At 37.2% G+C, this 15,098-nt stretch overlaps 2 protein-coding genes across 3 annotated transcripts in view; one reads left to right on the top strand and one right to left on the bottom strand.

Moving 5' to 3' along the window:
* Positions 1-3,856: 3,856 nt before the first annotated feature.
* Positions 3,857-5,754, top strand: LOC122629194 (glutamine amidotransferase-like class 1 domain-containing protein 3A, mitochondrial). Its single transcript, XM_043812327.1, has 4 exons — positions 3,857-4,072; positions 4,715-5,004; positions 5,083-5,246; positions 5,375-5,754. The coding sequence occupies exons 1-4, from the start codon at positions 3,917-3,919 to the stop codon at positions 5,587-5,589; spliced, it is 825 nt and encodes a 274-aa protein (XP_043668262.1). The 5' UTR covers positions 3,857-3,916; the 3' UTR covers positions 5,590-5,754.
* A 35-nt stretch (positions 5,755-5,789) lies between these two features.
* The window catches only part of LOC122629395, a 49,604-nt gene continuing 40,295 nt past the window's right edge, over positions 5,790-15,098 (bottom strand). Inside the window, exons 2-3 of one of the 2 annotated variants that reach the window (XM_043812779.1) lie at positions 12,170-12,207; positions 5,790-8,647 (exon numbers count right to left, since the gene is read on the bottom strand). In XM_043812779.1, coding sequence (XP_043668714.1) covers positions 7,712-8,647; positions 12,170-12,207 — 974 coding nt within the window. In that variant the 3' untranslated portion in view covers positions 5,790-7,711. Of the gene's footprint in view, positions 8,648-9,639; positions 9,732-12,169; positions 12,208-15,098 lie in introns of those variants that run through there. The other variant, XM_043812780.1, reaches the window with a different exon arrangement.

Raw genomic sequence — 15,098 nt, 5'->3', positions numbered from 1 at the left:
GCTAAGAGATAAGAGATAACGAGAAAATAAAGAAATAAAAAACGAATAAATAAATAAGTAACTTTTAGACGTTCCTTGGAATTAATAAATAGAGCTATTAACAATCAAAAGCAGTAAATATTTTTCTTTTTTTTTTTAATTAAGAAATCGATCTCATGGAAAAAATTCTTGACTAAAATCAAGTTCGACCGGATCGATAGGCACTTGGCTCGCCGATCGAGTTTCGATCCTCCTCTTGGGATAAGTAAAAAGCCGTAGACTTCGAGAGAAGAGAAGAGAAGAGAAGAGACGAGACGAGACGAGACGAGATGAGACGAAAAGAGAAGAGAAAAGAAGAGAAGAGAAGAGAAGAGAAGAGAAGAGAAGAGAAGAGAAGAGAAGAGAAGAGAAGAAGAAACGAAGAGATAGAAGTGACCCAGGGGTGATGGCGCACACCTAGTTTTGATTCACCTCATGGCATCCTACCGGTAACGGGGCTGACGGCGCGTAATTGTTCTCTTGTCTGCTTCTAGCACGAAATCCGAACCCCTGTGCCGGTACCCCAGCGATTGCCTTCGCGCCAAGAATGCATAAACAGCCTCCTTTACCGATCCGCAATGCCGCAGAATAGGAGGAGGACTCCTCTTTCCGCTTTCGATAGCGACGTGCGAAGTGTTACTGAAAACTGCCAACGCTCTGAAGCCCATCACGCTGTCGATCGTGATATCGAAGATCGGAAAGATGAAACTTCCCGAATGATGTTAACGGTCTTTGCCACCCTCGCTTAACTCGATCAATTGTCGAACAGACATATTATATTTCATTTATAAATATCTACGAACATTTCATTAAAACGATTGATTCTGGAATGTATATCGATGTATTTTGATATATTTCTGTATCGATTATAATATAAAATCAAGCATCTTTTATTCCTGTCTGTTTCCGCTGCTTTTTATTTTTCTTCAAATTTCAATCAAATCGTACGACAAAGGTATATATAATATTTAGCGACAACATAGAAAAAAATAAATATATAAACGGACATACAAATGTCTTTTTTTACGTTAGAAATGTTTCCACGTTATAAGATATTTCCGACGAGTTAACTGGTCATCGATGGACGATATTTCAAAACTAGGAATTAACTCGTCTTACCAACTAAACAAATTAAAATCCCAGGGTAGTAAACTCGAGTCTGAGATTCAATATCGAAGGACACGTGTCTAACGATTTCAAACGTGAAACGTACGATCGTATTCCTATCCTCTTCTCTTTCTCTCTCTCTCTCATATATTTTTTTCTTCTTTTCTGATTTTGTCGAGAAAAGATCGACGTATTATCGTGGCACCGAATATAGCGATGATTTCTCGCTATTCCGAAATGATTGGCACGCGTCGCGGTTAGCTCGTAGTTATTCGCGTTTCCCCGGTGCGCCAACGAAACTCTGACGTGTGACGCGCATGAAGGTCCTCTGAGACGCCTCATTCAATTAGTCACTCAGTTACTCGCATCACATCGCATTTATCCCGTCAGTCTATGAAAGAGAGAAAGAGAGAGAGAGAGAGAGAGAGAGAGAGAGAGAGAGAGAGAAAGAGAAAGAGAGGAAGCGAGAGAGAGGAAGAGAGGGTGAAAAGAGGAAAGGGGTGAAGGGTATAAAGAGGGTATACATGCTACGAACTTGTCGTCGTTTCTGTGCTTCACGAATTCGTGACACGAACTTTCGACTTCTCGATAGAGACTTCTCTCTTTCTCTCTCTCTTACTTCATATTGATCTATATCTCTGTCTCTGTCCCTGTCTCTCTCTCTCTCTCTCTCTCTCTCTCTCTCTCTCTCTCTCTCTTTCTCTAATAACGACAAAGATGTGTACAAGACGTCATCCCGTGGAACAACTCCAGTTATCTCTCTCTCTCTCTTTCTCTCCTTTCCTCTCCTAGATATTACTTTGGTTTCAGTCTAGCTCGCTCAACTTCGAGATAAGTTTATTTCGCTCACCACCCTATCTTCATCTAGCTAGCCAGGAGATTCTATAAAGCTTAGGAGAAGAAAGGAACGAAGCAATCACGCGACGATATAATAAGATTTTCTCAGGAACGAATACCGCCACAAGTTCTTTCTACTTTACTATGGATACAGAGAGAAATTACGTATCCTAGATGTACAGATAAAGACAAAGATGTTCATGGAAAAGAGGTTGAGAGGTTGGTCGGCGAGTTCTATAGGTATGGTTCTACGCGGAAGTTGAGGCGAATTCGGTGGCTGGTCGCAAACTCGGCGAAAGGCCGAAACCGCCAACGCCGTCGAATTACTCGTGGGGTATGTCCCATGGGAACGAACTTGTCCGCGACAATTTCAAACTTATTTTAACATTCATATAAGTCTCGCGCCCTAGCAGCACAAGCCGTAGCCCAGCTTCGCTTCGACTATGTGTGTCCCTTTCGCCGTGTAACTCGAGAAGCAACCCCTTCTCTCTTTCTCTCTTTCTCTCTCTCTCTCTCTCTCTCTCTCTCTCTCTTTCTTTCTCTTTCCATCTACCTGTCTATCCATCTATCTATCTAGTTTGCATTTCTCTCTTTCTCTCTTCACTTTCTCTCTTCACTTCTCTCTCTCTCTCTCTCTCTCTCTCTCTCTCTCTCTCTCTCTCTCTCTCTCTCTTTCTCGAAAGAACGTGCAGGCATAAGGGTAACGAAGGATTTACATAAGATTATGCGTAAGCCTTCGTTGCCTTCTACTCCTCGTCGAAAAGGGATCGTCGAGATAGCGAAGCGACGAAACGGCACTCAAGGGTGCGCTCGTCTTCGACTGATAATTAGAATAAAGTGAGTTTATATGACGCGTCGAGTGGCACCATGTAAAGACGACGACGCCGACGACGACGAAGACGACGACATTGATGATAAGAGGGACGAGATCTTTGCGTGTCTATCTTATTTCTTACGTGATATGATCGCTTTCTTTCTTGAACTTGAGAAGGGAGATTGATTCCCCAAGATGAATTCACCTACGTGGGATCGAAGAAAATACTGAAGGCATGATCGTAAAAATTCGACGATGTTGTAGTAGTAAATACTACGTACTTCTTCTTCTACTTCTTCTTTTCTTCCTCTTCTTCTTCTTCTTTTTCTTCTTCTTCTTTTTATTCTTCGGACCCGAGAAATTTATTATTTTTCTCTCGAGCTCGTACGCCTTGTTAAATCTCACCTTTGCCGACGATTATGCGTTTGATATTCATAGTCTGCGCAAAAATACCTCCTAAAGCGCGATAAACGTTATACGAGTCATAAACTTGAGTCGAACATATTTCGTGGATGTTTATTATTTGAAGCAATACGCATCAGTTAAACTTAGACAAGGGTTTAATACCTTAGGCTCGTTCGATTCGCCTTTTTTCTTTTTCTCTCTTTTTTAATCTTTTCTTCTTTTATTTTCTCCTTTTCTCCTTCATTTCCTTTCAATTTTTTCTATTATCTTTTCTTTCACTCTCTCTTATTCTTCAAAATTTAATTCTTGAGATCAACCCTAAACAAAATTCTATGCGATTTGAGAGACTTTGAATTCTTTGATGTCGATATAATATACCTGTAGAGTCGAAAAGTTCTTTAGATGAACACCGAGGGCACTGATCGCAATTCCGAACGGTCCTGCACTCTCTCGTACGGATGCTGAACTCTCTTCTTTATATATACTACCGAGTTACCATCGGTATATATCATGTACACCATACACAGTCGATCAGTTAGAAATATCAAATTATATCCCATAGATTCAATCTTTTAATTTTTGTACTTCTTTTTTTTCTAATCAAAATTATCAGAAGAAAATCGTCTATCGTAGGAACGTGACAAATGTCTTCTTTCGATATTCTTTGCTAAATTATCCAGTGATTAAAAATCAAATTTATATATTAAGTTAATTCTTTTTTTCAGTCAATAGACCATGTTGCATTCACAATTATTAAAATTTATCCGAAGCGATGTTTCCAAATTTATGTATCTTGGTTCATCTAACCTTCATACGTCATCTTTTCTCAATATAAAAGGATTGTCAAGAAGAAGGAGTGATAAATCTTGCGATCCTCCCAAAATCGCTATAGTGAGTATATAATATCAACATTTCTATTCCTTGACTTACTTCCTGAATATTTGAGTTTAGGAATTAGCTCGTCGACGACTAAACACAACGAATTAACAAGCTGAATTATAATCAAAAATATTCTTTTCGATAATACTTTGCAACACATGACAAGTTAAATGGAAGATATCTTTTTACCGCTTAGGTTCGCATGCAAACGAAAAAGTATATCGGTTATGCACTTTCGCATCGTGATGTAACACGACGTTTTCTCGATGCCCCGAGCCAGAAACTGTTAACGTTTCCCTTTATATAGCGATACTATAAGAAAACGTAGCGACGCGTACCCGCGAAAGTCATTACGAGGGAGGCTATTAATTATTTGCTTGTGTCTCGTATTTGTATATTACGTGAACGGTAAATACAAGAAAAGAAAGATAAAAGAAAAGAAAAGAAAAGAAAAAAGATGATAAAAAAAGAATGGCATATTGGAGTAGCAACTATTCTCGATCTTACATAGGTGTATACGTTCGAAAATCTTTCAGCGTCACGTTTTAATAACAAAAAGAAAACGATATCGATTTTTGCGAATGTTCTACGATCCTCGATCTTGTTCCACGATAATAACCGGACAATTTTTTTTTCTTTTTGTTTTAATTCCAGATACTTTCTGGTTGCGGTTATCTCGACGGCTCGGAAATATCCGAATGTATATCGGCGACGATTCACATATCTGAGAAAGGAATGATACCAGTATTTTTCGCACCTGACGCTGACATTTGCGAGGTGATCGATCATTACACAAAAGAACCCGATAATAGTTGCAGCCAAAGGAATGCATTAGTCGAATCTGCTAGATTGGCACGTAGCTGTATACAACCATTATGCGATTGCGAAGCCTGTAATTTCGGTGCACTAATTATTCCTGGAGGATTTGGTGCTGTTAGAACATTGTTAGTAATATTCATTTTACGTTATTTTCATTAACGGTATGTTTCTTATATCGTCGTTATTTTTTAATTCTTCGATAGGAGCGACTTTGCTACCAAAGGTTGCGACTGTACAGTGATACCTGACTTAGAAAAACTTATTCAAGATTTCTCTTGTGAAAAAAAGCCAATAGGTACTATATGCATCGCTGGTGTTCTCGTTGCGCGAGTTTTAGAGGGTGTTAAAGTTACACTCGGTAAAGACTGTGAGTACAATTGCAATTAATTGTAATTATCTTATCGTTCTCTTCTCCCCTTTTTCCCTTTCTTTCCTTCTTTTTCTTTCCTTTTCTTATTTTATCTTGTTAACTAAAAACTTAAAAAACAATGTTAGGCTCGCCGGATGAGTGGCCGTACGCGGAAGCGATTCAAATAATTAGACAGATGGGTGCGAAGGTGGATATGAAGGACGTGAAAGGTGTAACGAAGTGTAAAAAATACAACGTTTTTAGTACGCCTGCTTGGATGTACAAGCCTGCGACGTACTGCGATATACATACCGCCATCGGGAAACTCATCACAATGCTAAAGAAATGTATTCGTCAGTGAAAGTCTTCGAGTGATGGAAAGTAGCTTGATTGAGTCGATTATACTATTTTTTTTGTTTCTTTTTTTCCTCTTTTTTTTCTAATTGCGTCGTATATATGAGCGTGTACATTGAATGTAATAAAAAATGGTATTTTTTTTTCGAGTGACATTTTCTTTTCATTTTACTTCTTTTTTTTTTTAATTTTCGTAAGAAGACGAACTTCGTTATTTTTTTTCTTTATTAATGTATGTGTATATGTATATATATTTCTTTTTGTTTAGCTCGTGTCCTCGCAAAGTAGAGAGTGGGAGAACGAGAGACACGAATTTTCACGAATACATTTTATGTTTAGTTTCCTTATCGATCGACTAAACCTATCGATAAAGCTACAACAGTCAACAACAAATGAAATAACAATGCGTTCGAGATTTACGACGAAGGATCGAAGATATCCTTAATCGCCGTGAATTTCGTCCTCGATATAAAAGAAGAAATCGTCGCTTTCGTGATTCCCGACGCGTCACGATCAATCGTACTTAAAAGAAGGAAAAAAAATAAATTTATACTTAGGAAGATCCGGGATAGTGAAAAGTTTCATCAAGGAGAAAAGATATTAATAATAGTAATAATAATAATAATAATAATAATGATAATAGTAATAATAATAGTAATGATATTAATAATAATACTAATACTAATACTAATAATAATAATAATAATAATAATAATAATAATAATAATAATAATAATAATAATAATTAGCATTACTTTCGTAGATCAACGAAGATTGTAAGAGAATAAGCAGTCTTTAGTGGTTCTACGAATGCGTACGTAATCGTTTTCTCTTCTTCCTTTATCTTGTTTCTTAATTTTTTCTTTTTTTTTTTCATTATCTCTTTTTCTTTTTTTCTTTCAACTTAAACATTGATAAATCTAAAAATAAAGACGATCTGGCGAAGTACCGATGTTCAGACATAAAACAGAATAATATTGCGAGAATTACTTGCTGGAATAAACTAATATCCTAAATTAAAATAAAATTAAATTAAATTAAAATAAAATAAAATAAAATAAAATAAAATAAAATTATCGCGACTTGACTTATTCTAGACTCATAGTGAAAACAAAGGGCGTACTTATAACGAACCTATTAGGTACGATACTTATAAGAAACGATACGAAAACATAAAAGACACAACTTACGAATAGCACGTATGACGCAGAAGAAGATATTAATCGCAGGAGACAAGAAACACGAAAGTAAGATAAAAGGCAGAATTTCGTAAAAGTCGTAAAGTTCGTTCTCGTCGATCGTTGTATCTTTTTTTCTCGCTTGTACATTCCAATACCATATATCCTTTTTCTCGATTCCATTAGAAGAAGTTTCGCGCGTAACCAATGGATTATGGTGGCATGCATGCAAATAAATAGCCGAGGGTTTTTGTTTTCTTGTAGGAGCGGTCACGAGAACTACGTGAAGTCGCGTGCGTCTGTCCGGACTTGTGTTTAGTCTCGAAGGCCCACGTTTTATCGCGCGAACGAGCTCGTCGTCGTTCTCCGTACTCGTTTACTCGTTCCGGTATTCAGGCTTACTCGAGCGTAACGAAAGTGCACGCGCCACTCTCGTACGATCAATTTGGCGCGTGCCCATGAATCGGTCAATAATAATCATTAGATTTTCTCTTATTGGATGACATCTTGGATGACAATCTTGGATACGCACGATAAGCAAGATATTTCCTACGAATTCGTTTAACTCGTCAATGAGACTTATTATTGCTACTACTATTGCTATTACTATCTTATATATACTATCTATCTATCCATCTATCTATTTATATATTTTATCATCGATAACGAAATTTTTTCGCGTTTTGTTTCGTTGAATCGTTTTCGAGGAAAGACCAATTGTACGACAAAAAAAAAAAGAAAAATACAAAAGGAAAAGCTATTATCTCCTTCGACGCGACTGAACCAACTTTCACACGCATTTTCGCTACCTCCGACAATCAAAAGAGGACTGGAGTGACTTTGGTTGCCGATCTCGCGAGGGCCAGATTACTTGCGCGTAGGACGTAACGATCCCCAAAGTTTCTAAAACGTCCCCTAAAACGTACACACTAATAAGTACATAGTCTATTCTCAACTCAAAGCTAAAAGAGGCTCGACTGTAACGCGAGATCTTCTCGCCTTGTCCTCCTCGTATTGTTTCATCTTGATCAATTTCCTTTTTCCTTTGCTCAGCTTCTTCCTTGGTACTTCCGTCGTTGTTATTTCCATTTCGTTATTACGTTCCTCTTCCTCCAACATCCTTAGAGTTTCGATGATGTTTCTAGGTTCCGTGATACGTCCCGTCGTACTGCCATTCTTGTTCGCGTAAACCACAGAGAGATGAGAGAAACTCGACTTCGGCGGTGCCGTGATGTCGGCGAAATCGCGGAAGTTCGCGAAGAAATCTCCACCACGAACCGGCTGCGGTTTAGGGTTCCTATAATAATTGGCACGAGCACGACCAGTCGTACCGTGATAATAAGGATTATAAAGACTATCTTCGACGGCATACTCTTCGTTCTCCCTATCTTCGGGATAATAAGTTCCACCACGAATAACTCCGAAATTTCCGGAACCCAAAAGAGGATGTTGAACCTCTTTGGAAGACGACGAAGATGTTTGATATACACCACGATCCCGTTGAAAATAACTTAGGAACCTGTTAGGCCTGTATCTTTGTTGCTGATCGGTAAACGGTAATCTTTGATTGCTAAATAATTCAGCGAACGACGGGAAAAAGTTTTGACTTTCGGTTTCTAAACTTTTATCAACGGTCTCGGTTGGCCGAGTTTGAGGCGACAATTCGGTATTTTTCGTTTCCTGATCATTCGCATTCTCTTCCTCCGTACTCGTTTCATTACGTTTATCATCGTTTGCCATCGTCGTCCCATCGATTTCGATCCTATCCGTACGATTTTCTTCGACGCGATCCGTCATCGTTTCCGCGCCATCGGTCTCCATATACATATCAGAATCATCGACTTCCCCATAATCCTCCCCGGTTTCCGACGCGGACGCCATGGAATCCTGAAAAAGGAAGAAGAATTATTTCCTCGTTACCTTGATTCTCTCCTACGAGGTTCTGCCTTTCTAACGATAAGAGTTACCTTAAAAGTCAGAGAAAGTTCAACGAGTTAGAAAGCTTCATTTACAAATACCTGCATTACTTGTTTAACGATAAAACACGCATAAATACGATCTTTACAACAAAATAAATTCGATTTTAATAACGCGAATTAACTCAATCGATTATTAGTCTTTTGTCTTCTATATGATATCATTGCAATTGATATTTCTGATCGATAATATTGAATTGTCGAGTGTTTAAAATAAAAAAAGAAAAAAGAAAAAATAACAGAATAAGAAAACACGTTCGAATTTTCTATATACAAACATACGTAAGTATCCTATTAAAGAAACGTCGATTAAATTATAATCAACGATCTATAGAACGAGTATCTTTTCTACGAGCTCGAGGATCAGTGAAAAACACAGCAGAGTTCAGCATCCGATCATTGAAGAACGATGCTGCCCCACGATGTCTTCGCCTTGACATTTAAGGCATCTTCGTGGCAGCGACCGCCTTCGAAACTAGTTATCTTGTCGGCTCGGCGACTTTATGCGTCGGTGTAGGTACCCACGTCTAAACTGGCCACCAACACGCGTTTCTCCGTGTTCTCTCGCACGTGCGCGCGCGTGCGTGCGTGCGTTCACGCGAGTCGACTTGCGACACACCGACGACACGCCTAGCATTGTTACCGATATAGACACACTTACATACCTATGTAACTATCTTGGGTCAATTACGTTACGTTCTCTATCGATAGTTTCTTACCTCTCTAAATTATATTAATAGATATTAATTACTATGCCAATAACTTTCGATTAAACGATAAGAAAAATTGATAGCGAATAATTCGAATAGTTTCTTTAACGTTAAACCACAGACGGATCGATAAATTACAGTAAAATTTATTTGCCACTTAAAAAGATATAGAAATGTATATGTATGTACGTACGTATTTCCTTTAAAACGTTTCTCGTTCGAAGTCTCGACGAATACTAAGCCTCAATGAGATGTTTCAATGTAAATAAAAACTGTTTACATCGATGATCTGCTTATATAAGGTTCTTAGAAGGGAGACACCGGCTTATATGAATTCTACGAATTTATGTGAGTCAGATCTACGACTACGCAGTGTAAACAATCGTATTTACTACCACTATTCACGTGTATACATGAATAAGAATGGCAATATTTTGAATGGCAATATTTTGAATGGCAATATTACTTCGTTTTGAAATTCTAAACAAAAACTATTCCTAAAAGAGAAATGTTCTTTCTATCTTTTTTTCTTATTTTTTTTTTATATATACTATATTAATACTACATTAAAAGAATAACGTAATATAGATTAAAAATATAATCTCTATCAAAGGAAGACATCCCACAAGTACTTATTAATTACTATCCAAGCAGGAAACGTGTAATGCAATACTTTGCTCGTTATGCATAATAAAGAACAACGATTTTACGATCACCAAGTGAATCACCTCGTTACGATTTTCTTTTACCTTTAGTAATCCTTTAATAATCTATCGTTTTCGTTGTCCGTATGGTACGAACACGAAACTCCTTTCGAACATAAAAAGCACGAGTTACTCGTTAAATTATTCCGAAATGCTTTGTTCTTTTTTATTGCTAATCGTAAATCATTCGCTCTTAACTTTCTGCTGGTTTAAAATCATTAATATAATTGAGATCTTGAAAGTAAAAGAAGAAAAAAAAAATGAAAGAACGCATAGAGCTATCGTCATCGTCGTCGTTGTCGTCGTCATCTAGGCAAATGAAACGATAGTATTTCTGCTGAGTGATTAGAATACCCTTACTTTCTATACTTATCCTATCCTTAGATAATTATCTCTCAGAACTCTTACGAGACGACATACCGAATAATAAATACTACAAACTATTTTCATAAAGACGAACATCAAAATAAAAAAAGAAATAAAAAAAAAAAAGGAAAAAATTGAAAGAGTAAAAGAGAAAGAGAAAGACATGAGGACGATTACTCTTTTAACGAGCATTTTAATGCAGAATAATAGGCAATTATTCGAAAGATAGATAGGTAGGTTCTTGCAAAAGTCTACTTGAAAAGACGGACAAGATATATAAAAAAAGAAAGAGAAAGAGAAAGAGAAAAAGAGAGAAAACAAAGCGTACACTTAGAATATTACGAATGACGAGAGAACGAAGACGATCCCAGCTTGAGAACGGAAGACGGATCGCGAAAGGAAAAAGGAGAAGGAAACGTTATTATTACGCGATTACGGAGACGTAAATTAGTCTCGCACGGCGATCTCGCAAAATGCGCGTTACGAGCGAAGATAATATTATTAGCCTCCACGTTTGCGAGCGCACGCGCTCCCCTATTAGCATCATCGTCGTGCATGTATTACTCGTCTCGTCTTTCTTTCCTTCTCTCTTTCTCTTTCTTTTTCTCTTTCTATCTCTCTTTGTACCACCAGCGGCAAACTGACTCGGTATGAATTATATGTGAATTAAGGGCAATCAACTCGTCGAATAAACGATCGGTTGTATGAACGAGCGAGATAGAGATACGTTATGAGTCCTTTCTATCACGAAGAGAAGATTCCCATAGATATTCATGCATATATATATATATATATATATATATATATATGTATATGTATATAACTAATCCTCCTTTGATTCACCGTTCTAGTTCGTCGAATACGTTCGTGAAATAATGCGCTAAGGAGCGAATTTAAAAATGAAAGTAGGAGTAAAAATCTAGAGTCCCTTTTGAAAGTCGTCTCGTGTCGTTGATTGAGATACGGATCGTTGATCTCGCACAACGAGTTGCATGCATGTAGATAAATATATACCCGTGTGTATGTAGTTAAATGCCAAAAATATGTCGCGCCTCGTTAAATGCATTATATTACGTGCGATTAATTACTATAAGGTTATAATGCTATGAAACGCATTTTCAAGGGGGGACGTTGCTCGTAATGTAGGTACCTGTTATTACTGATAAAATCTGAGACACACATACACACTCTCTTTCTCTCTCTCTCTCTCTCTCTCTCTCTCTCTCTCTCTCTCTCTCTCTCTCTCTCTCTTTCTTTCTCTGTCTTTATCTTAACGCTGATTAAAGACCACGGATCCGGTCTCTGGACGAGATTAATTTTTCGAGAAATTATTTCTGACGTAAAGTTCGTACATAGATCGCGATAATGTTTCTCGTTTAAGTCATTAAAAAACAAAAAAAGAACAAGAAAAAAAGGAAAGAGAAAAAGAAAAAAGAAATATCGGATTTACGTTTTCGCGTTCTAAGTATTAAGAAATATACTAAATGCAATTGCTCGATAATTATGGTAAAATTATAGCTTTAAAAAAAATACTAATCGGTTAGATCCTTTTTTTCTCGTACTTTCTACTTCTACCGATTAACGAAGATTTTCGAAAATTTTCATCGTCTCGACGTCCTTGAACCTCGAAATAACTTTCACCATTTTTCTCACCTCGTGGGCGACGGCGTCCTCGGGAACCGGTGCACCATCTGAAAATAGAGAGACCGACTCATGTTAATCTTTGTATAGATAAGACTCGGACGCATTAAACGCAACACGATCGAATTTTATAATCAATGGGAATACATCGAAGGTCGGATTATCAAGCTTTTTTATCGAACGTTCGAAGGTTTCTCGATACATATGTACATGTATATATATTTACTTTTTTTTCCAAAAGATAAGCAGAAAAAAAGGATAAAAAAAAAAGAGAGAGAGAGAAAAGGCAGGTATTCGAATGATTTCAAGTGACTTGGACTTGGTGAATTAACGACTATTCTCGTATGCAAATCGATTAACCGGTCGTATTTATCATTTCTGCGTTCTTTTGCGTCTCCTTTCACGTCAAATTAAATATTTCAAGTTCGATTAATTATTATGGTAAAGATATTTTTATCGTCTATCGTCCTTTTAAAATGATGAAATTACTTAATTATGTCTTCTAAAACCATAATTTTTTCCATGTAACGTTCCTTATCGTTATTTCTCCTTCATTATATCGAAAGTATATATACTTTCATCATATACGTAAGTATACAATTAACGATTTAATAACTTGTCACGAAATTGAAACCGATCACGAATCAAAAATAGAAGGAAAATAAATTCTTTCAATAGAACGAAACATTGTACGAGACAAGGAATTAATCACGACGAGAAAGTAAGAATTACTTTTTTTTTTTCTTTTTTCCTTATTTTTAGAAATACGCGAATTGTTTTCAATTAACTTTCGCGAAGGTCGACGTTGTCCTTAATTAATAGGAATCTCTTTATCGGTAATTTTCTTTTCATTTTCTCAGAGAAAGTCAATTATTGGCGATTACGTCGATTACGAAAAGTGAATGGCAGATAAAGATTAAAAGGTGGCCCCGCGCGTAAATTGCAAACACCTGCTACCTTAGAAACAACTTAAAAGAAAAAAGAATCGGTCGAGTCTGAATAAAAAGAAAAAAAAAAAAGAGAGAAAAAGAAAAAGGAGGAGAAAGAACGTTAAATGCGATGGCTTTGTAATAGAATAAGAGATGGCTCCGAGCGATACATCGGAGTGAAATAGTTTTTAAACGTGTAGGTTCGTATAAAACCTCTCAAGGATGTCGCACGTACTATCACCGTAAAAGGAGACTCCGGAGTTTTCCTGTTTTTCCAAGAATCTCTACCTATTTGGCACGTTTCAAACGCATTGTCGATGTCGAACACCCTCTTCTCGTTTCTCTCTCTCTTTCTCTCTCTCTCTCTCTCTCTCTCTCTCTCTCTGTCACACACTCTTTCTCTCTCGTTTTCTTTTCTTTCTCTTTTAAAACGATCGTCGTCGTTGAAGTCTTCGAGAACACGGCGAGGTTCGCGAACACTTCCGACATTCTGACGCGTACTTTTTTGCTCTCCCGAAGCCGCTAGCGTCGTCCTTACTTGAATGGAAATATCGTGCATAGTTCGACGTAATTAATATCTCTGTGTAATAGTTTTTACGTAAGCGAAGAAAGTGTCGCTAATGCAAGAAACAAGAAAGTTGCAAACAGCTCTTGGATTTATGATCGATACGATTGACGAATATAAAGATAAGACGGTGCTCGTCCCACAAGCGTTATTTCACGCTTGTTTTGTAAGAAGAACTTTGATAATTCGATACGTAATTGCATGTTGACACTTTGATGATAACTAAAAATGGTAATATATTATTGAGAGAGAAAAAATGTAGAGGAAAGTAAAAAGGATTCGAACCTGTTTAATGTTTTATATCCGATAAAGAAATATACTTGGGTGAGAATGATACTTCGAGAGATCGAGGAAAATAAAAATCGCTCGTAAAACGTCGTTCTTTCGTTCTGTCTTTAGAAGAAAAAAAAAAGAAGTATTCGTAGACTTTCTTATTATGGTTGAGATTCAATTAGAATGGCATTCCGATTGCAATGCTGGCCCTGGATGGTTCAGTTTGGCAAGACCTCCCCTTCGTCCTATGATTAATGGAGAAAATGTGCCATTAATGAGATCGAGTTAATTACTACTTGTAAATGTTGCAAATGGATTCGGATCTCCCGCGACGAGAATTCAACTCGTTCTCTTACAATCCTATATACCTTTCTCTCTCTCTCTCTCTCTCTCTCTCTCTCTCTCTCTATATATATATATATATATATATATATATATATATATATATGCGTATTCGTATATCTTAAATCCGTTCTCTTGACCGCATCAAATCCATTCTATTTCCCAATTACGTGTGACACGGTGAAAAGCACCGATCGGTACTGTACATACAATAGTGCGTTACTTCTGCGTATGTTGAAAGGTAATTTTAAACGGACCCGTTCAAACTTCGACCGAGTGGAACGTTTCTGTCTGATCATGCCTCGCCACGATCGGAAGAATTAAGAGTGCTGACGTTGCGATTTGAATTTGAAACTCGTAACCATACCTACTACTTTGCCTACTACTAGATACGAAATTTACATGGTGAACGTTCGTACGACGAATATCTTGCAAAATCTTTTCCAAGATCTTACACTATGATAATCACGAACTACGCATTAAACCAACTGACGTTGCGATCTAAATTTCAAGGAGATCGAACCACGTAATAAAGTGTATTACCGAACGATTAATAAAGATGCTGACGCTTCAAGACGTCTCTATCACGTTACGCACCAACATTCTCTATTTTCTAACAATTGTATATAGCATAGGTAACGATGTGCAATTAGGGGAACAATCGCGCGTTAATACCAAGTTCCTAGACGAACAATGTGCAATATTTTCTCTCGCGTAACGGCAGAAACGCATGCGGATGCCTTCGCCGTGTCGTACGTCGACATTTTCATCGTACCCTAGCATTATATGGCGAGGCATTCGTTATTAAATGTTAATACAACGAGGACGTGAC

This window comes from Vespula pensylvanica, chromosome 5 (genome assembly GCF_014466175.1).
Source record: "Vespula pensylvanica isolate Volc-1 chromosome 5, ASM1446617v1, whole genome shotgun sequence".
Taxonomy (NCBI): domain Eukaryota; kingdom Metazoa; phylum Arthropoda; class Insecta; order Hymenoptera; family Vespidae; genus Vespula; species Vespula pensylvanica.
Note: the sequence above shows the minus strand (reverse complement) of the source record. Positions and strands in the feature narration are given on the sequence as shown.